The sequence below is a fragment of the Dermacentor silvarum genome, chromosome 4 (genome assembly GCF_013339745.2).
Source record: "Dermacentor silvarum isolate Dsil-2018 chromosome 4, BIME_Dsil_1.4, whole genome shotgun sequence".
NCBI classification, from domain to species: domain Eukaryota; kingdom Metazoa; phylum Arthropoda; class Arachnida; order Ixodida; family Ixodidae; genus Dermacentor; species Dermacentor silvarum.
In genome coordinates, this window is record NC_051157.2 from 85,909,148 (window position 1) to 85,935,904 (window position 26,757).

General features: G+C 44.6%; 1 protein-coding gene across 1 annotated transcript in view; it reads left to right on the top strand.

The window, feature by feature from the left end:
- LOC119450348 (DNA damage-binding protein 1-like) overlaps window positions 1-26,757 on the top strand; it is a 57,272-nt gene that overhangs the window by 18,814 nt on the left and 11,701 nt on the right. The window contains exons 10-20 of the mRNA XM_037713782.2: window positions 2,186-2,349; window positions 3,595-3,725; window positions 4,463-4,647; window positions 8,103-8,198; window positions 10,978-11,106; window positions 11,321-11,433; window positions 12,076-12,240; window positions 13,029-13,294; window positions 17,811-17,920; window positions 19,835-20,004; window positions 21,099-21,201. Of these exons, the coding sequence (XP_037569710.1) occupies window positions 2,186-2,349; window positions 3,595-3,725; window positions 4,463-4,647; window positions 8,103-8,198; window positions 10,978-11,106; window positions 11,321-11,433; window positions 12,076-12,240; window positions 13,029-13,294; window positions 17,811-17,920; window positions 19,835-20,004; window positions 21,099-21,201 (1,632 nt within the window). The remainder of the gene's footprint in view (window positions 1-2,185; window positions 2,350-3,594; window positions 3,726-4,462; window positions 4,648-8,102; window positions 8,199-10,977; window positions 11,107-11,320; window positions 11,434-12,075; window positions 12,241-13,028; window positions 13,295-17,810; window positions 17,921-19,834; window positions 20,005-21,098; window positions 21,202-26,757) is intronic.

Here is a 26,757-nt window from a genome sequence, read left to right on the forward strand (position 1 = left end):
TCTAGCTAAACTTTGTTCTAATGAGGTACTCTCTAATGAAGTAATGTGTATTACCAAACTAAATATCCCATGAAACTTAATGAAGAACAAAATGTTTGATTTCTCTTATTAACAGAGTGGTAATATCCTGTCAGTAATATCCTGTCAGTAATATCCTGTCAGTGGATTTAACGAGCAATTTTTGTCCAAAACTAGAAGTGTCAGTCCACTTCACATCATGTAAATCGTTCAATTTGAAGCAGTTTTTAAGATCATGTAGGGCTGTTGGCAGATCATCACACTGTAGCTTGTTTCATTTGATCTGCATTCCATGAGGGCTATTCACATAGGTTAATTATCCAGGGCATCAGGGAAAGGGTTATTGAGGCATTGTATGTAGCAAGTGCATGCACAAAGACTCTGCAGCTAATCCCTCCCGAGCTGTGGAAATCGTTCGTAGCTTTTGAACGTGTGGCACTCTTAAAGGGGAGGGCTCCAAGTTTGTGTGCTTTTCACGAAGGTGTGGCGTCATTGTACATATTGCAGTGGGGAGGGAGACCTTGTGTGACCAGTCCTATGAATTTTGCTCATGCAAGTGAAAAAAAATAAATGACTTAGTTGTGAGGACATAATTCACAATAAAATTATGTACGCTGTATTCGGGCCTTATGTATTGCAGGATGACAGGCAGCATGAACTCGGACATTTGGCAATCCAACTTCTAACTTCAGTATCACTTCAGTGCACATGAAAACACCAAGGTCTGTCTTGAGGTAGCAGTTGCTGCTCATAAGGCATCGCTTCAGGTTGAAAATGTCATTGTGCATGTGTTTCGCTTGGGCATCTTTTGCACTGCTGTATTGTTTCTGGTTGACCGGCTGTGAGCTGGATGCCTGGTAATATATGATTTATTCTTGGTTGAGGTCGTGTTGAGGTCGTGTGAACAGTGGTTGAAGTGAGGTAACTGCACCACTATTTCGACTTTGTCGTTAACAAGGTTTAACGGTACTCCTCTCTGTTAGGTTGTTCCTTGACAATGTGATCTATGGGTAGAAGTGTGATGGATAATCATATACGGTTTGAACTGAATTGGGGCAAACAGCTTGATAACGGGACTTACGGGTAATAATGTGAGGGAATGTGATGGATAATTGTGTACTGTTCAAACTGAATTCGGGCAAATAGCTTGAAGCAAGCACCCTGCTTGTGGTTTGCAAGGATGATTGATGCTAATAGGATTAAATTAAGAATATCCTAGGTGCAGCACCGAATTATTGAATTCTAGCAGTAGATCCACTGGCAGTGTGTGTGCAGTGAAATGTTACTAGAAATGCACATTTGAAAAGCATTTAATCTTTTAAGGGTAAAAGTATTCTCAGGTAGAAAACGGAAGGCTGCATTGGGGGTAGGACCTGCTACTCCGTGCTGTAATACAGTATTATTCGTTTTATTACTTCCTGGTAGCACCAATCGCTGTGTCGCACAAAGGGTGAGGTCACAAAACATATTACATTTCGCTATGCTTCCTGGGTAAGTGTGATCAAGAGTATGACAGAATCCCGTCTGGTCAGGTAAGAGCATGTTGAGCAGAAAATTGGTTCGCTGACCAAGTAATAAAGTAATTTGCAGGTCCGACAAGCACACACCTTAGACAGGACAACAGAAGGTAGACATAAGGTTAGCGCCAGTCCTGTCTACCTGCTTTTGTCCCGTCTAAGGTGTGCATTTGTCAAACCTGCAAATATGAACCAACTAGTCAAGAAGCAGCACATCTTAGAAAAAGTATGCAATGTTTCTAGTTTCCTGTGGAACCCTTGTCCACAATCGGATCTGTTCACAATCAAAGACAGGGTTCCATAGGCAGCTCGAAATATCAAGACATTCTTTTTTTACTTAATTAGTGGCCCAATTTTCTGCTCAACTTCCTGGGTGTGTGTATCATAATGTGGTTCAAGCTGCATGGCATAGATGAGTTTCATGTTAGGTACTTCAAGCACTCATTATTAGCCCTCTTCGATTTGTCGTCCTGGACTGACCAGGACTGCCCGAGGCGTTGGATGCACAACATTCATTGGCTGAAAGCATCGCCTCGAGCAGTCCGGGACTGTGAGGGACGGATAATTGAAGAGGCCCATTGAATATGCCACAGTGTGCCAGTAGAGGAGGACAGAATTTGTAAAGTGGAGAATCTGTCCTTTTGCCACAGTAATGCAGAGCTGGAAAATGAGGTGGCCTGCCTGGACATTACACCCCTTACGGAGGGGGCTGAAAAGTCAACATTATGTGCGGTGGGCCTCTGGACGGACATTTCCATTCGCATCCTCAGTCTGCCCTCTCTTCAACAACTTCAGAAGGAGAACATTGGAGGCGGTGAGGGAATGTTCAGTAGATCCTTTACTCACTCTCTATGCTTGTTTTGCCACGTGAAGTGCAAACGCGGGGAAGGGTTCATCAGACTGTCTTGCTCATTGCAGAGATAGTGCTATTTGAACCGAGTTACAGATTCTGCTTTTAGCAACTCTGAGAGCTTGGTAAAAGTATGACACATTTGTGTTCAGACCAGATTCTCAGTGACGGTATAGAAGCGCGTGTGTGAATGAGCAATTCCGTCATGAAAGTATAATATGGACTCATGGACGAACAAAAATTCTCAGTTATTTGAAATTGTGCTCTAGTAAAAAAATGTTTGGTAACTTTGGGCATTGCTGAAATTTTATCCTGCATCCAGCTCATCACAGCTATGCCATGTGTGCCTGTATTGACAAAGCTTCTTTACCTTATTGTAGCACAAAAGAGTGTTTGTTTGTGGCCTGGTGTTTGGGCATTGCCCACACATGATGGCAGTTAGCACGAGAAGAGGATTGCCACAACGATAACCAAATGTGGGAAATGTTTACATGAAAAATCTTTTGTTAATATGGGCTTTGATATAGAGCACTTGGTCTCTAGATATTAAAAAAAATGAACATTCATTATTTATTTTACAAAGAAACAGCAGCTGTGTGTAACTGTTATGTGCCGTTCACATTCTCTAAACAACCATATGGGCAGGCAGTTGCCTAACACGGACATTCATCATGGCAACCATATTTGACTTCCACAGGTGTGTTGTCAGCTTTGTTCACTGTGCATGTTTAGTGAAATTATAATTGCAAAGTGCATTGTGTTGTTAGAAATTTTTCAGGACGGAAATCTCTGAACTACATTTGTGGGCATACAGATAAAGAATGCATGATTTCTCACCTGACACCTTTTTCTTGCTTGCTTGCTGTTACTGAAATATGTTTCTGGGTTTTGCCTAAAATCGCTGTGAAATTTTTAAAAAATGTGCATATTTATAGCAATCGTGCTTTGTCGTCACGCTTTTTCTATCGGATGAGGAATAATAAAGCTGTGGCAACGGTATCACAGTGTGCAGCTGTATTGGAAAATGCGTACTTGATTGTGATTGCTCTCTGTGATTTATAAACATCGTGATTGCATTGGGGTGGCCTGGCGCTCTTTCGCCATACCTGGCCCTTGCGCCATTAAACACCATACATCATCATCAGTTACAATATGATTTCAATGCTGTTTTCATAATTCCTTTTTTTGGTCAAATCTGTGGCTGTGCAGAGATAATCCCAAGGTCGATACTGATCACAACATTTGAAGCCATTCACTATCTCCTGTGTGCCCTTGGAGATGGCTCTTTATTCTACTTCCTACTTGATGCCACAACGGGTGCCCTTACGGACAGGAAAAAGGTGAGCAAAGAGCATTTCTTTTTAAGATGTTGCTAAAGCTCATGCAAATTTTACAGCAGCTTGTAACAACACTTGAGTGTGGTCTTTGCATGGCTCACAACTGCAAGTAAAATTCAAGGAAAGACAGTAACCTAAACATTTTGTATTGGCAGTCGTCCAGACCCCTTTGTTATAGCACATCATGTAATTTGCATTAATTGTTAAATGAGACTACAAATGTTGAGGGTGAAGGTTGTTATGAAGAGTCATGGGTCTATACACCAAGAATTCAGCTTGTAGCGTAGCAGGGTTTACACTGTAAGTGTATTATCTTCAGATGGTAGTTTGCATTCTTTTAGCTGCCGAGGGCTCCACAACCAGAAACTTCAAATAAGGAATTGGCAGAACATTAGTTCAAAGTTTCTTTTTTATCTGTTGCACACTGTTCATTAAGCAGATTTGAAATTCCCTAAGGTATTCCCTAAAAAAAGCATCTTCCGGAACGTTCATAGGTGGTGATGATCTGGCCGGCTGCCTTGTTAGAATAGTCTTCAGAAGTAGGGAAGTTTTTCTGGCCTTTGTGCCTTTCCACACACGCACACTCGTGTCGGCCACAGTGCAGGCTATGAGCAGTTTTTAAATTATGATATGTTTGCCACACTGGTATGTGGCACTGCCATCATTGTTTCATTAATGCAGTATCCTGCTGGCAAAACTCTAGTCGATGTTCTTTACGGTCATGCTGTTGCCGTTTGCAGGTTACCTTGGGCACACAGCCAACAGTCTTGAAGACGTTCAAATCGCTGTCAACGAGCAATGTGTTTGCCTGCTCTGACCGACCCACAGTAATCTATTCGAGCAATCACAAGCTGGTGTTTTCCAATGTGAATCTTAAGGAGGTCAATCACATGTGCCCTCTCAACTCTGAGGGTTATCCGGACAGGTGACTGGTGTTTAACTGACTTTGATATTGTTGTTCTTTGGCTTTGTGTTGTTTCACGCTTTTGTATAAGATCTGGGCCGTCTGCCTATATGTGGAAAAGCTTGCTTGTGGGGCCAATTTCAATATTGCAGAATACAAAGATCATAAAGGTAGTTCAGTGGCTCTCACAAGTGGCCGTGGTAATAACGTCTAAGAGGAGAAAGCAGAAATTTCAGTTTTTTTTTTTTTTTTTTGAAGCATGAATGATTGAATAATGATTATAATAATACTAATAGCATGAATAATAACTGTAGTATGGGCTTTGGCTAACATTTCACCTGATTATGTCAATTGGTCAGGGTGCGTACAGGTCCTTGAAATCCTTGAAAACCCTTGAAATTGAAAAGTGCGTTTTCAAGGCCCTTGAAAGTCCTGGAATTTTTTTTTCCTTCCTTGAAAATCCTTGAATTTCGTGAGCAGTGCACTCCGATATCGACATTGCGACCTCCTTTCTGTGGTAGATCGGCGTCGATCTGACAAACTCCAAATTTCAGAAACAATACGCCGTCGGGAGCACACATATGGTTCGGTGACCGCACGGAAAAAGTAAAAGGCTTCATCGCGTCAAACCGCAAACGGAGTGAGAGACCCCGTGCCGCGCTTCGCGGTGCTGGCTCGGCTGGCTGTGTTTACGCTGCTTTCCTCACCCTATCATTCGTTTCACTCCTTGCCCGTCAGTCTGCCTTGTCCCGCTTTCACTCTTGCGCGAGGTGAAGTTAGTGAAGCTAAAGAGAGCTACAGTCGAGCAACTTTACCACTGATTCTCAGTGCCTTTGGGTGGAGGTTTGTTGTAATAGTATTTATGATAATATAAGTGCAATAACATTACCGTATTTTCCATTCTATAAGTGGCACCGGTATATGAGACGCACCTGTTCTTTTGGTAAACGATTTAAAAAAGTTAGTGACGTTTCGCTGCGTGAACGCGGGTCACGCGCAAGCGTATAGGTGCCATATATTTCCACTCCAGGGGCATTTCTGCCGTTGTGGCTGCCGCTATGTTCCGTATAAAGTCTAATGGCGATAACATCGTCCCCGCGCGCCGTGTGCTGTATGTGTGAGTGAAAGCATACGACGGTGAGCCGAATCGCGCACAAGGGAGGAAAGCGGGAAGGCTGCCCGGGAGGGAGGAGGGGCTGCCTGTACTCTCGTAGCAACTGCGTAGTTTGCGCAGCGGCGCGCGCCTTATCTTGACAGCGATCTGCAGATGTGACGACTTCGGGGTCGATCGACTCGCGGTCGGCCTACAGCCGCTTGCGTTGCTGCTCCATCCTTCTCGCACGGCGCTCAGGAACTCGATCACAAGAAGAACCCGGCACCTCGATAGTGCGCACAGACCCCGTAGCAATTAAGTCAACCAGCGCGCTTCACGTGGCCATCAGATCCGATTTTGACGACAGTCTTTCCGAAAAAAAAAAAAAAAAACTTGTCTTATGCACCGGAAAATACGATATGCTGAATGTTTTGGAAATGTTAGGTGAACCAATCCAGTTAATACTGCAGAAGCCTGAGCAGCTGTTGTGAGTGTTCGCTGTGTTAACTTTTAATATTGCGGACTTGAGAAGTGATAAAGACAATGCATATTTTACAAAATTGCAATATACATCTATTTATTATAATTTAATGGATGTGTAGCAAGACTACACCGAATGGTTTGGAAATGTTCGGTAAACTCGCCCAGATAATACTGGAGAAGTCAGAGTAGCTGTTGAGAGCATTCATTGGTTTTGTGAACTTTTTTTTTTTTTTTTTGGTATTGTTGTGAACTTGCAAAGTGATCAAGGCTAGACATTATTAACATCATTGGGATATACATTTATTTCTTTTTGTTTTAGTGCAATAACCCTATGCTGAATGTTTTGAATAATTTTAATTGGTTCAATTTATCCAGCCTATACTAGAGAAATCTCAGCGGCTGTTGTAAGCGTTCATTTTGTTTTGTGATTTTATCAAGACTAGACATTTTTATTTTAATTGTGATACACATTTATTTATTGTAAGAGCAATAAAACTAATCATTTTTGGGAATGTTAGAGTAAAGAAATCCTACTTTGGATGCCGCTTTGAGTGCTTGAAAAACCTGTGACAGGTCCTGGAAAGTCCTGGAATATCCTTGAATTTTTGCCTTGGAAACATGTACGAACCCTGATTGGTGTTTCTGAATAGGAGCCTAATTGATGTCTCAATGTGGATTAAGTTATTCAGGCATTCAGTCTATGACTTGAATTTTTATGGGAGCAATGACCGATAAAATGCCGACAAATACTATCAACCAGTTGAAGCAAAACCTGATTGTTACAGTGTTGCAATTAACAGCCCTTTGATATATGTGAGGAGCAAGTATTATTTTTATGCTGCTGTTCAGAGCTTTGTAGTAATTCTTGCTGCAAACAGATGAGACAGGCTGTTAATGACATTGCACATTGTTTATATAGCAGACCTGCCACATCTAGCACAAAAATGTGCCAGACAGCTAGCATACACAAATATGACTGCTATTGTTAGCTCACAGAAGCATGTGTGTCTGTCTGACACTCTTGCAAGCATCTCCAAAAGCACTTCATGTGGAATATATGCGTCATAACAGAGTACTGATCTGACGTGTAGTACCACTAGGCATATTGCTTGTTAGATTTCGTGCCTAGTGCAGCATTTCTGAGTGCCTTATTTGTGTTCTATTACATCGATCGCTACTTATTACATCATTGCTTTCTTTGATTAAAGGTGCAAATCAAAGATAGGGAGCCATGTCTGCCATATGACATTCTGAAAGTGTAAATCCGGTTCTTGCATGACAACAGTTGGCCACCTCGAAAGCCACATCCACAGCCCATGATTGTAGACAGAATGTAATATTGCAGGATGGACATGTTGACAATGGATGATTTTGAAGCCGAACCATTCTTAGCCATTGTACGATTGTTGTGCAGGAAAGATGAGACTCTGCAGAAAGCTTGAGGGATCCCAACGCATTAGTGCAGCCAAATACTTGTTTTCTTGCATCAAACTAAAGATCTCTTGTCTCTCAGGAGTTGGCAAAGCTGAGAGAGTTGGTGTCTTTGGATGCTTCCAAAAAGCAGGATTAAAATCAGAAGTACTCAGAACTGATTGCTAAAGTCTTTCAAAGTGGTGGGAGTAGAAGGTCTTCCCTCAAACCTTTCCCTTAATTTCTGAAAAGGTAGCTGCAAGTGTAAGGCACATTTTGTGGTACCACTACTGAAGTAGCCATCCCATATAACCATTTGAAACTTCCTCACGCTGTAGTTCACTGTTACTTTTGAAATCTTGCTCCTCCATTTAGTATTACACAAAGTGCTGCTACTTTTATTTTCTTCTTTCTTTTGTGAAATTGCTTTGACCTTTGTAGCCTTATCCTGTTCTATAGTTGCTTGACCTGTTGCTGCTTTCATCCACAGCCTTGCCCTTGCCAATGACAACACCCTCCTTATTGGTACCATTGATGAGATTCAGAAGCTCCACATTCGAACTGTGCCTCTTGGGGAGCTGCCAAGGCAAGTTGCACCCCCCTTTTTGCATCTCATTTTTTCAATTTATTTTTATTTTTTGTTTTTTACAGGAGAGAAAAAATAGCACCCCGCTTCAAAACCATTGTCATGTTTACGGAGTGTTCTCTGTGTTTTGAAGCCACTGTCTTAACTCGTGAACATGGCCCCAAATACTGTTGGCAGTTTCACCCAAAGCATGAAGCATTGACAGCAATAGCAAGGGTTAGCATAGCACTGAGGCTCCTTGAATGGTGTTCTATCAAAATGCAGGGGCGACATGTTGGCACTATGGAACATGTGAGGTTATTGCTACTGCACAACAGAAACAGTGCCCTGGGATCTACCAGGCATTTCGCAATGTGGTCTGATGAGTGCTGCCAAAGGCATTGCAGGCGGCGTTGTGCATCTATTGTGCATGAAATGAGACCACCGGAACACCGTTCATGTTTGCCAGCAACCAATGAAAGTATTAGATAGCTTGGCTTGATGTTTACGGTTTACTTGATGTTTACTCAGCACGATGCTCATGCCAGCAGCTGATTGAACTGACTGTGACAGTGTGTCCACTTGGCTTCATCATTTTTGCTGCCAAACAGACTGCGTGTCGCTTGCATCTCTGGAAACTTAATGTGCTTATCAAACAAGGCACCAGCCTTCTCGCATCCACAGCGGATCATGTGACCTCCAATTCTTAGTGCTTGGGCTGCACACACGTCTTCAATACTAAGACAGCATTGTGGTAGTGGTGCTGACTGGGTGATTGTGCCTTGAGTGTCCATATAATTGCTGTCACAATAATTTGCAGTTGGTGGTAGGGCTTTATTCTATCAACTATGCTGTAGCTGTTGTTGCTTCTTTCAAGCATATTTGATATTTCATGAATGTTTGCCTATTGCAGAGCATAGTACAATGATATGGGCATAGTGCCATTAGCATTGATATGAGCATAGTGCCATTAGCATGGCTGTGAAAATTTGGATGTTCAAGTGAGCACTGCTTTGCTTTGAATTGGCTGTCTAGGGAGTCACTGTTTTATAGCCAGGTGTGGTGTTTGTGTCAATACCCGCTAAATAGGTACCTATTTATCCTTGTGAAAACAAGAAACAGGTTATGAACAGGCAAAAAACATGAAATCAACACCAAGCTGAAAGCGTCCCCCAAAAATAAGTCATGGCTACACCACTGTCAGGAGCAGAGTTGGAGTTTCACTGTTCTGGTCTATCCTTACCCAGTGGAACGGGCCACCTGTGCTATATGATTTGTGGAGCTTACAGTATCCACTTTACGATTTGAAGCTCTGAAAGTAGTACAGTTGAGCGCCTCTACAATGAAACGACCTGTATAACGAAGGAGTAATTCGGTCCCGGTTCTATTGCGAACTGTGTGGTGCGTGATCTTTACAATGAAGGGACCTGTATAACATGATTTCGGAGGCCCCAAGGACTTTATTATAAAGGCATTCGACTGTACATAGTTTCATTAAGGCTTTTGTGCTCCTGTGACTATGAAAAGCAGTATGATAAGAATTAAATTTAATGGTGTGCAAATATTCGTAAGTTCTAATATTCAATTTGAATCGGTTAGTATTCAGTTCGATTCGGAAAACACTTGTATTATTCAAAATATTACAATAGCAGATTGTTACGCCTCATGAGTTGCATTGTGTGCCACAATGGGGATAGACGATGGGTACGTGCTGGTAACAATGGCCATCTCAGCAGAGATGCTTGCACTTCTGAAGTCAGCCATGCCACTTGTGTATCGTAGCCACAAAGTTGTTTCAGGGGCTCAGCAGAATCAACATTTCTGATGGCACTCCCAATTTGATCGTTAGCACGACTTGATACTAAAACTAGATAAACACGGAGAGCGTAAAAGACGTGTCTTTGATATCAACGAGTTAGCTGCATGACGTAATGTAATCATAACGCTGTGGTCGCTAATGAATGTCGTCACCTTCTTAGTGAGCCGTAACAGTAGCTGTAAACAACACATGTAATATGCTTTTGTTACGGGCTATGGTTCAATTCACGTTTGGTGCTTAGTCAAACAGAGTACATTTCTCTGTTTCATTACATGTACATATCATGGAGCACATTGTGTGTGCTTTTGACTTTTTTGTCCGCCCTTAGCCAGCACAAGACGCCATGTCCAGATACGCAAGAAATATTGACGTATGGTGCAGCACAAACCATCCTTCATCGTTCAGAAGCATTAATGTCCTCACCTGCTTCTAAATAAGCAGCAAACTGAGCGAAATGCCAAATGCTGGTTTCCTTCTTTGCTACGAACTGGAAGTTTGAAGTTGTAGTTTATGTAATGCAATGTGAATTCACGCTGTCTTCAACACCATAGATCACATGCCACAGTTCACTCACCACCAGTCCTGTAGTAAAAACCTGAACCACAACTAAAATTAACCAACTCTTCTGCTGTCAAAGTAATGAGCGTAGAAGCTAAGCAGACCTTACGCTGATGCAGGGATTCTCACTAATTATCTCTGTCTGTAATATGCGCATGCACCGTGAGGACAAGTTGATAGTACTATGTGGCAATATCCATAGGGCAGCATAAAATGGACTACGCCAGACCAGTTTATGAACCGGTTCAGTGTTGTGAACCGTTATAAATTTTTATTACTCCGTACCGGAACTGAATGGGAACAAAATTGGAGCGTGCTCAACCCGAACTGAACCGATGTTTTTTTCTTTTAGACACCCTGTTTGAAACTACATTTAGTTAGCACTTCCTGTGTCACTGATGGTGCTCATATTTTTGTGCACAGGAGGATTGCTTACCAGGAAGCAACGCAGACGTTCGGGGTTATCACCATCCGCAACGATATCTTGGGCAGTAGTGGCCTAACACCTGTGAGGCCCAGTGCAAGCACACAGGCACAGAATGTTACCTACAGGTCCGTTCCTCTACTCTGTCTTTGCAAGGTCTCACAGTTGTAATTGTATTGGAGAAAGTTTTCTTCAATCCTTTTTCTGTGTCCAATTTTACATTAGCTCCTTTTCTTGTGTTTGTGTGTGTGCACTTTTGCGAGTCCTGTCTGCTGTTCCCTCTTACACTTTTTGCTAACTTGAAATGAATTGAGATCACATACTTACTGCATACTGGTGCAGCTCCAACATGAGCTCTGTGTTCAAGCCCGGAGCAGTGAGTACTGGCAATGACCAGCTTGGCCAAGAAGTTGAAGTTCACAATCTCCTCATCATCGACCAGCACACCTTCGAAGGTACATCTTTTCATGTGTACAAGGTTCTTCTTTTGTTCTAATTTTCTTTTGTTGTGTACCTTCCAAAAAGCTGTGATGTTGAAAGAACCAGTCCTTCTGCTACCATACTTGCTGGAATGGAATGCAGGATTTTAATGTGAACTTACCAGCTTGAAAAGGCATCTCATTATATTTTACATCATGTTACATCTATAATTCGTAAAGTTTTTCTTCCCGAGTTCATACTCGCCACATGGCAAGCTAAAGCACTAGGCGCAACTGATGATGAAAGCCAATTCCTCCACATCTTCGATCACAAATGCTCCCTGGTGGAAGATCAGCTTGAAAGCAGAGGTGCATCAATGTTTATATGTAGCTGCACAGCAAAACAGCCCATCCCACTATTGCACTGCATGGAAATGCAGCTTCATCTGCGTTAATGCAGCCAGCCCATTGCGCTAATGCAGCCAGCCCATCTGGCTGCTCTGCACAGTGCTCATGACCCTGTTAGTATGTACTACTAATGGCATGATAGGCAACTCGTTACTGCAATGTGTGCTTATCCAGACATGTAGATCTGTAAAATTTGACAGTGGGCTATAAAATTTGCGCAGAAATTTAAGTATCTGCTTGTAATTGAAGTAACTCGTTCTTTTATTGCAGTGTTACATGCCCACCAGTTCATGCAGACTGAGTATGCAATGAGCATCGTGTCGACTCGACTGGGGAACGACCCCAACACCTACTACGTTGTTGGAACGGCAAATGTGCTGCCTGACGAGTCAGACCCTAAGCAGGGTCGCATAATAGTCTTCCACTGGGTGGATGGTAAGTCGTGCTTGTGTATTGATGCTTTGCCAGATGTATTGTCGGTGCACGTGCGTTTATGCTTTAATTTCTTTTTCTTATTTCTTTAAATGTCTGTTATCAGCAGGGGTTCGAAATTCCTCTTATCATAATCATCCTTCCTTAAAGGGCCCCTAAATCACCTCCAATATTTTTTAAGCATTTCAAGTAAATACGTGCATTGAGTTCAGAATGCCGTCACAATCAGTGATGCCAAACGCTCCAGTACCCCCAGTGGTCGTCGTGATGTCACCAGGGTGCATCTGGTGATGTTACCAGGAGCAGACGATGTCGATTGGTCGAACAAGAACATACGACTTCCGGTTAGTCTGCTAGTAGGTACGCACGCTCCCTGCTCTTCCTCGTTGGGTTGCTCACTTGTGTGCACTTGCGAATTGGTAACTACAGCCCGCAACACAAGTGCCAACTTGCTCACGTTCCAACACAGTCGTGTGTAGCACTCTGATTAGCTGCGCAAACAGAATCCGACAGTGTTGGCCTTTGTAGACTTGCGCGCAACACAGGATCCATAGTGGCACGCTTTGCATGAGCGTGGCACCGACCATAGCGGAGCGCTGCGGTGTTCGTGGGCGCTACAAGATATTTTACTCGCACGTTGACTGTTCAATTTGAATTTGAATATTCGAGTATTTGCACACCCATACCTAAAGGAATTCCTGGAATATTTCTTTTGCTAGTCTTGCAAGTTTTTGTACATAAAGTTGCGCATCTTGCAGGATCTCGATGCTCACACCTGTATAAATGTGCAGGCAAACTGGAACAGGTAGCGGAGCAGGAGATCAAAGGAGCGCCTTACTCCATGCTGGAGTTCAACGGCAAGCTTCTGGCCTCTATCAACAGCACGGTGCGCCTGTTTGAATGGAATGCGGAAAGGGAGCTGCGGAACGAGTGCAGCCACTTCAACAACATCCTGGCACTCTACTTGCGTGCCAAGGGGGACTTTGTGCTCGTTGGCGATCTCATGCGATCCATGTCCTTGCTGGCGTACAAGCCCCTGGAGGGAAGCTTCGAGGAGGTACGACAACTGCTGTTTTGTCGTGTCTGTAGTGCCATGGTTTGAACTGAAAGCTCTTCTGCCCTTAGTTCGTGCAGCTTTTTCCATGAGAGTGGAATCCTTATTGCATTTTTTACAAAGTGAGTGAGTTACTGGTTCAATTCCTGGCTTCGTTTCCATGAAGATGGAATGCAAGAATGCTCGTGAGATTTAATTTAGGTGCACGTTAAAGAGCAGGGGTGGGACTCCTGCGGCAAACACAGAAAATTGACCAAAATTGCGCCAGAACGGCTTCAGCAGTGGCCGCGAACAGCGAGCCGATTCGTTCTCCGAAAAAGAGTGCAGCCATTCACATTATGCACAACCCGTGACGGCACCTCCCGCAGAGTTTCTCGTAATTTTCGCATTTGTAACACTGGACTTTTCAGCGCTTCCGGCAAGTGGCCGGCGCATGCGCAGCCACTGCCGGCTGTTGTCGGTGTTGTCGGAACGGCTAGCACAGGTGTGTTCAGAGTGTACTAGAATATGGTTTAGTGGGCAGAGTGGCACAGCGCTCCCTAGCTGAGATGAAAAATAACAAGTAGGCTGAGAGCGCTGTGAGTGAACTAGATATTTCGGAGGCACGCGCTGCAGTGGGTGAAGCTGGCGGGCGTCTGTGTCCCCAAAGCCGGTATAACATAAAACTATTCCAATCTGTTTTTATGCCCATATGGGTGAGGCATGAGCCATTTTGACCTATCACGAAGGGCTAATGGCAAATTTGGAATAAAACGCCGCAGTATCGCCTGAAAGACGAAGCATCGATTGCGATAGAAAATTAGTAGACAGCTATAAGAAGCAAGGATAATATTTTTATCGGCCGTATGAACTTATAAACATGTGTTCACTCAGTAAATTAACAAGCATGGTGTCACGCGTGCACATGCAAACATGAACACGTCTCACTGGATTACCGCAGAAACTGACTGTGAAAACGCTGGAGTGAGCAAGCGCGGCAGCAGCAGCGAGCGAACTCACCTTTGTGCTGCATTGCTTGAACGCGAACTAAGCGGCAAAAAACAGCACACGCGAAGCTATCAACACTCGCACTATGTCCCTATCGCAGATCGCTTGCAAGGTGAGGCCCGCGTGGTCGTGCCATGTGCAGCAGCCGCTGGAGTGGAACGAACCCCTCCCCCCGGTGCCTTGTGTGCGATTTCCTCCCTCGCGCGCGCGAGATTGAGCCGCCATCGTCGGCTCATCCTCATGCTTTCACTCGAACATACAGTGTACGGCGCGCGGCGATGATGTTATCGCCCCTGGACTTTGTGTGGAACAACACGGCGGCGCCAGAAATGCGCCTGAAGTGCCCATATATTGCAACAAAAACAGATTGGAATAGTTTTACATTATACCAGCCCTGGGTTGATTGCGGCTCTCTTGATCTGCGGTGACATATGGTGACAGAGAAATTATGTTACAGAATCGATCGGACCACATAATTTGACATTTTCCGCTATCATCATGAGCATAAGCGCAGAAATATATAGTTTGATTGTTGTGCAACTGATGTTTCCAGCTTTACAGGAAAGCATGTGCCGAGCGACCCGCTCTTCCATATTCTAGCACGCTATAGCTACAAATTGCGCTTCTACTACGAGCTTCCTGTTGGTTTATTCTGTGTTTCGTCGTGGTTTCGAAGTGCACTGCCCTATTCTATTATTCCACCAAAATTTAGATTGGCCTGCTCCAAACTGCTTCAAATTGAAATTTTATCAGCTCCAAATTGCTTCAAAATGAAATTTAGTCTGCTCCAAGCTGCTCTAAAATGCTATTTTGTCTGCTTCAAACTGCTCCAAAACGCATTTTGACCTGCTCCAGAAATTGTGCCAAAATTACTTTGGACAGTCCCACCCCTGAAAGAGCCCCAGGTGGTCAAGTTAATCTGAAGCCCTCAACTGCAGCATCCCTTATAACGCATTGTGCAATTTTAGGTATTAGTTTGACCCACAATTTAGAAGGTGAGTGGGTACATCTGAATGCTGATACGTATTGCACAGAGCCCTTGCTTATAGGCTTATAAGACTTATAGGCCTTTAAGACTACTGCTGTCTTCCTTTGTTTCTATGCATTTCAAAAATCATCTGATTTTTGTAATGTTTCTGCTTGTGATAGCCTTTCTGCTGCAGTAGTGTCTGTTGCACTGTGTATAAGGAACATTTCAAAGAAGAAAATCGTATCCTGCCCGTCCCTATGCTAAGGGTTACATGTCACATGAATGACCTACTTTTCTATCTTGTGAATGTAATCCAGGGCTGCATTCTGTAACCGATTCTTTTTATTTTAGTTTCATTTCCCCTTTAATCATTGGCTGGCATAACAACATGCCTTCATTATCACCAGTATCGGCCACACACTGTGATGGGCGACAAGAGGTGAATAGAATCATTGGAAAAGAATCCTTGCTTGATACGGCCCCAGATCTTTCAACTTCCTACATAATGACACATCTATTAGCAATGTTGGCCGACATACCGTATTTACTCGAATCTAGGCCGACTCCGATTCTAAGCCGACCCCAAAAAGTTCGAAGTCAGAAAAAAAAAAAAACTTACCTCGAATGTAGGCCGAACGATAAAGCAAGGACAGCATTCGCAAAATGAAACAGCATTTATTAAATATGAACATGCCGAGCTCATTCTATGTCACCATCGCTGCTAGCCTCGTCGCTATCTTCCTTGCTGGCATATTTAAACAGTGCGCTATATTCAGTACCATCCAGCGCATTAGAGATGCTACATTTTTGGAAGGAGCGCACGTTGCGGCGCACGCAGAAACCATCTCCCGTGGCCCCCTCCAACGACAGACCGATATCGAAGTTCCACCCGGCTTGAACGTTTGACGATGCCTCTACGGCTAGCACAACTACTGTATTTACTCGATTCTCACGCGCAGCCGTTTTCCGTGAGGAAAAAGTCCTTTACCAGTACCGCGCACCTCATGCTTTCAATCTGAAATTGGAAAAATAATTTCCTCCCGATGCACTGATGTTGCGATGAATTAAAAAAAAAAAAGTCGCAGTTTCGCCTGATAGGCGATGCATCAAATGCGGTAGCAAATTAGTAGACCGCTATTAACAAGCACGGTGTCACGCGCACTCAAGCTAACATGAACACATCTCGCTCGTTGACCGCGGAAACGAACTGTCAAAACGCTGGAGACGAAGCGCGCCTTCGTGCTAGCATGCCTCTCGCTTCAACGCGGTGAAAACACGGCGCGCGGCGGACTTTACCCGTCGCAGATTGCTTTCAAGATAGGGCCAAGGCGATCGTATCGCCGGAGTGGATCGTCGCAGATTACGTCCTGCTTCGGTCCACTGAAACCGTTCCGCATTGCTTTGCTGGCGAAAATCCTCTCCTTCTGGTTGCGCCAGTCCCGCTCGCAAGTTTCGGATTCTCCGAACGCCCGTGATGCGGCCCGATTTCCGTCCGTCTCCGCACAGATGATCACTTTCCTTTTAAATGCTGGCATCATGATGAACTCGGTACTTCATGCTGATAGATAGAACAGACGCTGAGAACGTGAAGACAAGACGGTAGACTATTGCCTAAGCACGTGTACTGCAGCACACGGAGGAAACTTCCGCATGCTACAGTAGCTAGGCTCGACGCGCGTGCGATGCGGCCATTCTGAAATGCTGACACAGATTTAGGGTCGTGTTGAAAGTGCGCGTTAGATTCGAGTAAATGCAGTATTCGTTTAGAAAGCGGCACTATAGTGGCATCGCCCATTTGGTGCCATTACGATAACGCCACACCGCGCGCCGATGCTGCACCATACCGATACTACCGATACGACGCAGGTCAAAATGGCGACATCGCTCATGCACTTCAGTTGGCTACTGGCGCGGCTAGTAGCGGCTGTGATACTGACTTTTCTAGATGGCGCTAACTATGCACCATATTTATCAGTTTCAGTTAAAAACTGGTGCGTTTTTTAAAATCCTCGAATCTAAGCCGACCCTAGAGTTTCGTATGTGATTATTTGAAAAAAAACTATCGGCCTAGATTCGAATAAATACGGTACATTTTAAAAGGTTTACTGCTTATAATTTGCTTCTTTTTTGTAAAAAATGGAAGCTAGCGCCATATCAGTTTAATATGTAGAAGGAAAGGGATTAATTATAAAATTGATTTGAAATAAACACGTGTCTTTTATGAAAAAATGTGCACCCTGTTTTACATCAGTTCGGCTGTTTATTGTTCGTTCTGGTCTTACAAATATTACTAAAGATTTTTACTGTAGAGTGCATTCCACATCAATAAGGACCTTAATGTTCCCACGCTGAGTGGCTGAACATTGTTATAAACACAATATTAGGATTTAGTTGCACTTAGTAATCTAGGATAGTGTGATAGAAACTGCAATATGTCTTAACCTAGTTGTCTGTTTTTCTTAAATGTATCTGCACCCCTTATATACATGAAAAATGGAAGGTCTGAAATTTTTTTGATTGATGCTGTAATAAGGCGTCTGAATGGGCTAAACTAAATTCCAGATTGCAAGAGACTATCAGACCAACTGGATGACCTCTGTGGAGATCTTGGATGATGACACTTTCCTCGGGGCAGAGTCTACGACAAATCTGTTTGTTTGCCAGAAGGACAGGTAAGATACTTCTACTGGTGAATGTGAAATTGAGTGCAATGTATCGTCTATACGTAGTGGCTTAGCCTAGCATTCCATCTTTGCCTATTTACAGTTACTGCTAGTTTTCACGCACCCTCTGTGTAGCAAAAGGCGTACTACTCTTGCTTGAAGGAAATGTGTGCTGACTTAGTGAAGCTTACTGAATATGTAGATTGCAATAAAGTAATCTTATTTCCTATTTGTGTTTGCTACAGTGCAATTTTCATATTATATTTGAGGCCGCTCTGTTTGCTGGGAATCAAAGGTGCTAGTTACTACAGAGAAACCTCGTTAATATGTAGCTGGCAGGAGCATGGCATAAGTATGCACTAAACCATAGCACGCACTAACCGGCAAATACACATTTGCATTCCTTTATTATGAATGCTGCTGCCAGCAATGAAATGCAACACCATAGTAAAAGTCACCTAAAATATGCACTAAGAGGTTTCTTTTTCCAAAGTGGTGAAAAACAATTCTGCCTCTTTCACAGTACTCTGCAACAGAGCATGGGCAGTGCCAAGTAGCATTTCAAAACTTTGAAAGAGAGCAAAGTGCAGTGACAGACCAGACAATGTATCAACTCGTCAAGCTTTCCCCAATTTGCGTGTGTGTGTTTGTATAACAATCTACTGAGTGAGAATTGGTACACCTTCTTCAAAACTTGCTGTCTCGTGGGACCAATCATTCTGTGCGATTTATGTGCAGTGTGTCAGTATTTGCTAAGCACACGCCATCCTTGTGCTGGGATGCTTGCGTGTTTGCTAGAATGTGTGGGTTTTTGCTGCCAGACAGCATTGCGTTTCGTGGGAGTGTCTCTACAGGGAGCTGTCTTTGTGCCTGCATCACTCCTGGCTATGTGCATGGTGCATTAGTGTAGCACGTAGCTTGTTGAGTCAAGACGGCGACTGCAGGCTCATTTAGTTTCTTCAAGTGATGCACACTTGGGCTGATCCCACTCAGAGGCAGCAGAGAACAGTGGTGTATTTGGATGATTGCCAGGGTTCTCCCCACAGCTCCAGTTTACCGCCCACCGCTCCGGTTGACTGGTCAAAGTTTCCAATATGAGAAAGAAAAGTGACGTAGAAGTTGAGACAATCGCACTTTTCTAGTGCACTGTCGACAAAAATTAGGTAGGAAATCTGGCATCGGGACGTGTCATCGCATTGCGAAGTACGGCTTTCCATTGAGGTAATGCCGCCATTCTGGAACCATCTTAAAGAGGAGAGATCTTACCTTCAAATAGCCAGGGTGCCATATTTCGCAGTGCAGAAATAAAATTGCCGCTGCGCGCTGTGTGCTGTTTGTGCGAGTTAAAGTGTATGAGGGTGAGCTGACGATGGCGGCTCAATCTTGCACGCGCAAGAGAGGAAAGCAGGGAGGAAGCTCGCTGTCCTCTGTCGCACACAAGTCACCGGGAAGGGGGCACCGACCTTGAAAGCAATCTGCGATGGGGACGGAGTGCGCCAAGTGCTGATAGCTTTGTGTGTGCTGTCCTAACCTAACCTAACTTTAGTTTGCATTAAAATGAGAGGCAGCATTAAGGTCAATTGCTGCTGCTGCTGCCGCGCTTCCTCACTCCAGCATTTTGACAGCGAGTTTCTGGTGTCATCGAGTGAGGTGTGTTCATGTATGCTTTTGAATGCGTGCCACCATGCTTGTTAATTTAGTTGGTAACCGAATGCTTACAAGTTTACACGGCCGATAAAACTACTATCTTTACTTCCTATAGCTGTCTACTAATTTGCTATCGCAATCGAAACTTCGCCTTTCAGCCGAAACTGCGACTTTTTGTGTTGGGTGTGACTTTATGTTTAGGTTCGACTGTATTGTAGATTTTTTGTCTGCTGATTGATGTCTGAGTATGCCCATCTCCACTGTGCATGCCATCAGTGCGGCCACGACCGATGAAGAGCGTCAGCACCTGCAGGAAGTAGGGCAGTTCCATCTTGGGGAGTTTGTCAACGTCTTCCGGCATGGTTCACTTGTTATGCAGCATCCTGGTGAAACGTCCTCGCCCACACAGGGCTCCGTGCTTTTTGGCACCATCCATGGTGCTATAGGTGGGTCTACATTCCTTTACATTTTTTCTGCCTGCCTATTTGCTTCTCTTTCTGTGATGTAATGTGATATGTTATGGCACACAGCACTGCTATGAAAACAAAAAGCCTGTAGTTGCAGGAGTTAAAGGAATGGTCAAATTTTAGGAATGAATTGAAGGTGAAAACACACACTGGTCTTGCTAGTTGCAAAAAAAATCTCTTTAGATCTGTGCTTAACCTTTTGTCTAAGCATATAACAGTTGAGCCTGACAGATGTGAATTCTGTCATTCCTGGCACTACCTGAGGCTTTGACAAATTTCAGTGCTTGCAGCTTTGCAGTAACAGAATAGCAGATCTATGCAAGCTCTTAGTAGGCTTGCATCAAGAGCAGTGCCAGCTGAAAGCAAACCCCCAAAGGCCCACAAAGATTTACAGATGCAATCTTTAACTGATGCTCCTCGGTGTGCCCCCTCTGATGGAGGACACAGATGACTACTAAATAGAAGACTGTGAAACTTTCGATCCTTTGCCAAAATACCATAGCTTCCAACATAACGGGAGCTCAGTTACCTGTGCAGTGCAGGGACTGCAATTAAATATGCTTGCGCATGCTTGTTGAGTGAGGGGCTGCTTATCAAACCAGTGCCCCCGCTTAGAAAGGTGGCAGGCATCCTACTCATTGTAAGCACATTTTTTTAAACAGATTTATTCATAACATAGTGCAGATTATGTTGATATCACTTGTATACTGAGATTTTGGTGGATGCTGAAGAACCCCTGGTTGTTAAAATTAATCCAGTGCCACTCACTACAGCATCCGACATAGCCAAAAATGGCCTAGGGATGTAAAACACCATCGCTCAATCAATGTCCTATTGGTACTTAGTGAATGAGTGTCCTCTGCTTTGCTGCAGAGTTGACGGAATGTGTTGAGATTGGGTCAACCTTGCTGATTTTCCTGTTTGACACTGGCTTGAGCTGTTTACATGTTACCTCAGAAAATGCAGAATGTTAGCTTGCACCTACCGGACATTCTGAGCTTAAGTTTCACATTGCTGTTTGGTGCTGTCTCTGAAATGTGTAACTAGCGTTGCTGTTTCTTTTTTGTCTTTAGGTCTTGTGGCCCAGCTGCCTTCAGACTTCTACAGCTTCCTTCTTGAGGTCCAAGAAAACCTTACAAAAGTGATCAAGAGTGTGGGAAAAATTGACCATGCCTTATATCCTTTTGCGGGTCTAAATTTAGCCCCTGGGATACATGGGAACAGGTTACTGGAATTGAAGTCATGCTGCATTTGGGCAGATAAGCATGTTGTTTTTCTTTAAAAAACTGCACAAGGGATGAGGAATATGCTTGCAATCCTCTGCTAACGTCACTTGTAACACTCACTTGCCCGGCACACATTTGGCTGCCATTTGTGCTATAAAGAGAACGACCCCTGTTTACATTTTGAGGGTAACTGCTGTGCAAAAACTGTTACAGGAATAAGTCCCAAATGGTCAGACTGCAAGTTTGAAATAATGTGCCTTGTTGGAATGAAGCACCAGTGCCTTAAAGGGGCTGCCACATCCTGGCTCCCACTAGAACTGTTTCTCTAGATCACTGTGGTAGCTAAAGGTATCCATGCTTCACCTTTTTTACACTGGCCACGACACAAAACTTTTGAACCTGAATTATGCATTTCACGTTAAGCCACACGTATCCCACAGCAAGCTGGTGAAATTCGAGTGCATTTGGTGTGATAGAAAGGTTGTATTTTAATTTTTCTATGTCGCAATTGAACCGCACAGCATTCTGGCTGACACCCTCGGAAACAGTTCCCTTGGGTAACGAAAGCCGGTCTCATAGTCCATGATTTGTGTGTACTGCAAACACCGGAAGTGATTGCAGGATCATGAAATATGTCATGGTCACCATGCATCGTTTTGTTTTTGCGTGCGTGTCTTGGCGATTTGCCGCATTTTTATTGTATGAGTGAAGGAATTCCGGGTACAATTCAACAGCAATGCCCTTGCTGCACCATTGGGTGCCAGAGTGTGTGGAGCAAGACGTTTTATGTCGTCTTGCACTGTTGCAAAGCAGACGACACAGTGGTGGCCTGTTATTTGCTGACATCACAGAGTCCGTGTCAAAATGACTGACACTGACGGTTGGAGGGGTTTCGAGGCAACAATTTCAAATCGAAATTTTGAGTTAAAATGTGCACCGAAAGCACGTTTTTTATTGGGCCCAATATGGCCCAATAACTATATTGGGCCCTCTGCTCTCAGTTACAATGATAAACTGTAAATAATCAGACAACCGTATCATGGTCTCTTTATTTAATGGCAGATGCTCACGCCCATGTGCTTTGTTCAATCACGCATGCTGTTTATAGTTGTGGGAGTCACAAGAACGAAATTCTTTCTCGTTATTAATCTAGCAACACAAGCTTTTCAAACAAGCGTAGAATGTAGCGACGCTACCGCTGCGCTAATTGCGCTGCACTGCGCCAAGACCCTGCTACATCCGGCTACATTTCAGCAAAATATGAATTATCTGCGCCCACCCTGCACCAAAAGGGTTGCTCAGTCTTTCGAAAATGGAATTAAGTCCTCAAGCGCCATTTCTCTGTGCAATGCAGTTGATCGAATACGGCATGGCGTGGACCAGCAGCTGCTGCGTAAACTCCGTAGTGGACCAAGTCAAGCCTCTACAATTAAGCCTGCTTCTTCTGTGGGCTATTATTTAATTTTGATACCTTCTATACCGCAGCTTGCGGGCAACTTAGGCAAATTGAATGATGAATATCTTGGAACAGAAGCATTCTTGAAGAATCAAACAATATAAAGTTCTCTTCGAATTCATCACTCAAGTTTTTAATATAGACAGGTGTACCATAAATCGTGAAATAAATATTTACTAGCTCTACTACTCGTTCACAAAAACTGTATCTGCCAAAGCAGATAAACTACCTATGCAAGCAACCATTTGCATAGATAGCATTAGTTTTATCAAAATTACCAGTAACTTAATGTTAAAGGGTTTCTATTGACACTTTTCGCAGCGATCCTGTGGGCGCTGCCATGTTTGATCACGTGGTGACGCGTCCATTGCTTGCCTCAACTGCCTCCGTTGCCTCCGTGTTTACAATGGATGTGTATGACACCAGTGCAGCTTAACAAACCTCTGTTTCGGGAGATATCGTAGACGGTAACTGGGTGGACGACACGCAGCTTTGGCCACAGTTTCAGAGAACATACAAAAGCGCTTTCGGAGCTGATTAAGCTATGTCCTAACGGTGCGAGCAGTGTATGTGGTGCTTCCTCTAAAAGTGGTGCTAAATATGTGTTCGAAGCTATCCAAACTTTCCGCTCGTGAATTGAATCAGGATTATATTGTTTTGGTCTTCGTTCTTTATTTGGCGAATACAGTAGAACCCCGCTGTTACGTTCCCGGGTGCTGCGTTTTCCCGGCTGTTCCGTCGTTTTCGGCCGGTCCCGGCACAGCTCCCATAGAACCCAATGCATTGGTAACCCCGCTGTTACGTCGCAACTGTGGGACCGTTCCCGCATCATACGTTGCGAACTGCCACACCGCGCCGGCCCGAGCGGCCATTTTGACTTTTTCATGTCGCTTGGCTTGGTTGCTTGACGATGGCATTGGCCGCCCAAAGTGCTGGGGGCGATATTTATTATGTATTTTCGGTTTCCGCCAGCAAAAGTATGGCCTTTGATATCCACTTTTGCTATCTAAAGATGATGTCTATGACGCGTTGCGGCCCTAAAATTGGTTTTGGCTCATAGATGTTCCATATAAAGTCCAAGGGCGATAACGCCGTCGCCGCGCGCCGTATGCTTTCTTTCGCGCGCGAGACGCAGTCGTCGGCTCCCCTCGCACGCTTTCACTCGCACATACAGCATACGTCGCCGCGCGCCGTATGCTGTATGTGCGAGTGAAAGCGTGCGAGGGAAGGCGCGCGGCCGTATGCTGAATGTGTGAGTGAAAGCGTGCGAGGGGAGCCGACGACCGCGTCTCGCGCGCGAAAGAAAAGCAGAGAGGAAGCGCGCCTCCTTCCGTTGCGCTCGAGGCACCAGCGAGGGAGCGAGTGGGGGGGGGGGGGGGGGGTAGCGGGCAGCGTTGCGCTCTGGCATCATACTGCGCGGCGGCGCGCGCGCGGTCCCGCGGGCCCTATCTTGAAAGTGATCTGCGTGGGGGTAGATTCCACGCAGTGTAGGTGCGTCGGCGGCTCGTAGCTTTGTGCGTGCTGCGTGTTCTCGGCGCTCAGTTAGGGTTGAAGCGATAGACAACAGCACGAAAGTCACTTCGCTCGCTTCTGCAGCGGCGCTTAACTGCGCGTGTTCGCGCTCATCGAGTGTAATGTGTTCATGTTTGCCTGTGGGCGCTGACACTGTTTGTTAATTAGTTAATAACCGAATGTTTAAAAGTTTATACAGACGATAAAACTACTATTCTTACTTTGTATAGCTCACCGCAATCGATACTTCGGCTGTCGGGCGAAACGACTTTTGTCGCACGTAAGAATTAAAATAATATTGTGTGCAGTTCAACACTACTCCCATTTCTCAATTTTTCCTGTTTCCTGGCTCTTGCGTTTCCCGGCTCTTAAGTTTTTTTTACGGTCCCGTGAAAAACGTAACAGCGGGGTTCTACTGTATATTGAAGCAGCGGCTTGTCATGTTTCTGACTCGGTAAGGTTTTTCGGTGCGGTCACTGATTATTTTCTGCCTAATCGCTCGTGGGTGTGCTCAGTTCCGTTAGATTTGTTCTTGCTGCGCACAAGGCTTGAAACGTAGTTATTCTGTACATTGTAATATCTTGTAGCAAAGATGTAGTATTATCGCTAGTAACTCGCTTACTCTTGTGGACCATCACGAAACATTCAGCTTCGACCATTCGTGCGCTATCGGTGTAGTACCGTCACTTATTGTGCGTATATAGTGTGCATATACAGTATAGACCACTTATAACGTAACTGTTTATAGTGCAGAACTGGCTACAACGCGGCCTTTTCCGACTCCCGTTTACCCTCCCATAGAACTCCATGTATTCGCATACTGCTTACAGTGCAGCCACACGAGACGAAATGCCGGTTATAATGCGGCTTCTGCGGGAGAATCTCGCCAACAAGGGCGGCAGCGAGCACGCTTCTCAACAAGGTGCATGCTCTCGGCCGGCGTTTGCATTTTTCAATGCAATCAAACTCTTGTTAATTCGGACTTATTTGGCCGCACATCGGTTACTTCAGACTACTTTTGGAGCTCGGTGAGTGGAGAGCGCTGCAAAATGTGCGACGCAAAAGAGCAAGAACGGTGCTAGTGTCCAATCGAAACGAAGCGGCAGAGTCCGCATCGCCACAGCCATCAGTTGAAATTGTACGTGAATGACAGCAATGCCGGAACGCTTCGAGCCTATTTGTGTCTTTAAAGCCTGTATTCTTGCGTTTACCGCTGCGCATAACGCCGCGTTGGCCGCGGGCTTTCATAACTGCGTAGTTGTCATCCACAATCGCGTCGATAGCGGCCGCGGTTTTCTCCGCAGCGGTTGCGGCGAACAGTAGTTTCGTTTTTACTCGGTACGCGCGTCGGCCGCGTGCCTAAAAAACTGCCTAGTCACCATCGATCATCGCATAGATAGCGACCGCGGTTTCAACTGCAGTTGTTGCAGTGTATGGTAGTTAATTCGTCCAGACTTGCTGCGTGCGTCCGGCGCGTGCCTTCAGCGCCGCACAGTCGCCGCTCATAATCGTGTCAATAATGGTCACGGTTTTTTCCGCAGCAGTTGCGGCAAACAGTAGTTTCGTTTTGACTCGGTGCAAAGCTGTCGAACTTGAAGAGCACCGGCTACATCGCGATTATGTTTCGAAAACGTAATCACGATGTGCCCGCGATAGTACAAAGCGTGACTACATGCTTGGTCTACATGTTTAAAATACGTGCAGGGCTTGAAAAAAATCGTTGTTTTGGTTATAGTGCGGTGCCACTTATAGTGCAGATATTCACGACTCCGGCGACTTACGTTATAAGCGGTCTACACTGTATTCAAGTGTGCGCCCATCCTCTTATTATTGACACGTTGGCGAAAGAGTGAGTAAGTTTCTGTGCCGGTTGGGGTAGATGTATGTAGATACTGTGCACGAAACTTACTATGACAGGAAGCGGCTCTACTGCCTTTATCATTGTTTAACGAGCGATACTTATTCTTGCCGACGCACCAGGGCTGAAGCCCTTTCTTTGTAGGTTAATGATACAACACTGGCGGATGAATATGTGAATATGTGTATCCTCGAGGAAAGCCGTACATCTCAGAAGTGCCGGAAACATGTACGGACAGTTGCAGCAGCGGTCCGCAAACTTGGCCCCACATATTGATTACATTCCTTAATATGCCAGTCACTATTTTTGCAGCCAACTACCGCACAGGTCTTCAATCCACATGATTCAAACCAGCATGAATGGAGCACAGTGCGCTAGCGAAAACTCAGTTGCATTTCCGACAGATAATCACACAGAAACAAGGTAGAAGCAGTAATGGTTTCGTATTCGTGCGCGGTCGCTGCGGTGAGGTATGGCGCGCCGCCGTAAGTGCCATCTCGTTTCTCTAGAACAAACTGCTTCGCGAAAAGGGTAAATAATCTGGAGATAACGGTGTTGCGAGAACAACGCAAAAAAATATATACAGTGTAGACCGCTTATAACGTAAGTCGCCGGAGTCGCGAATATCGCATCATAAGCGGTACTGCACTATAACCAAAGCAACAATTTTCAAGGCCCGC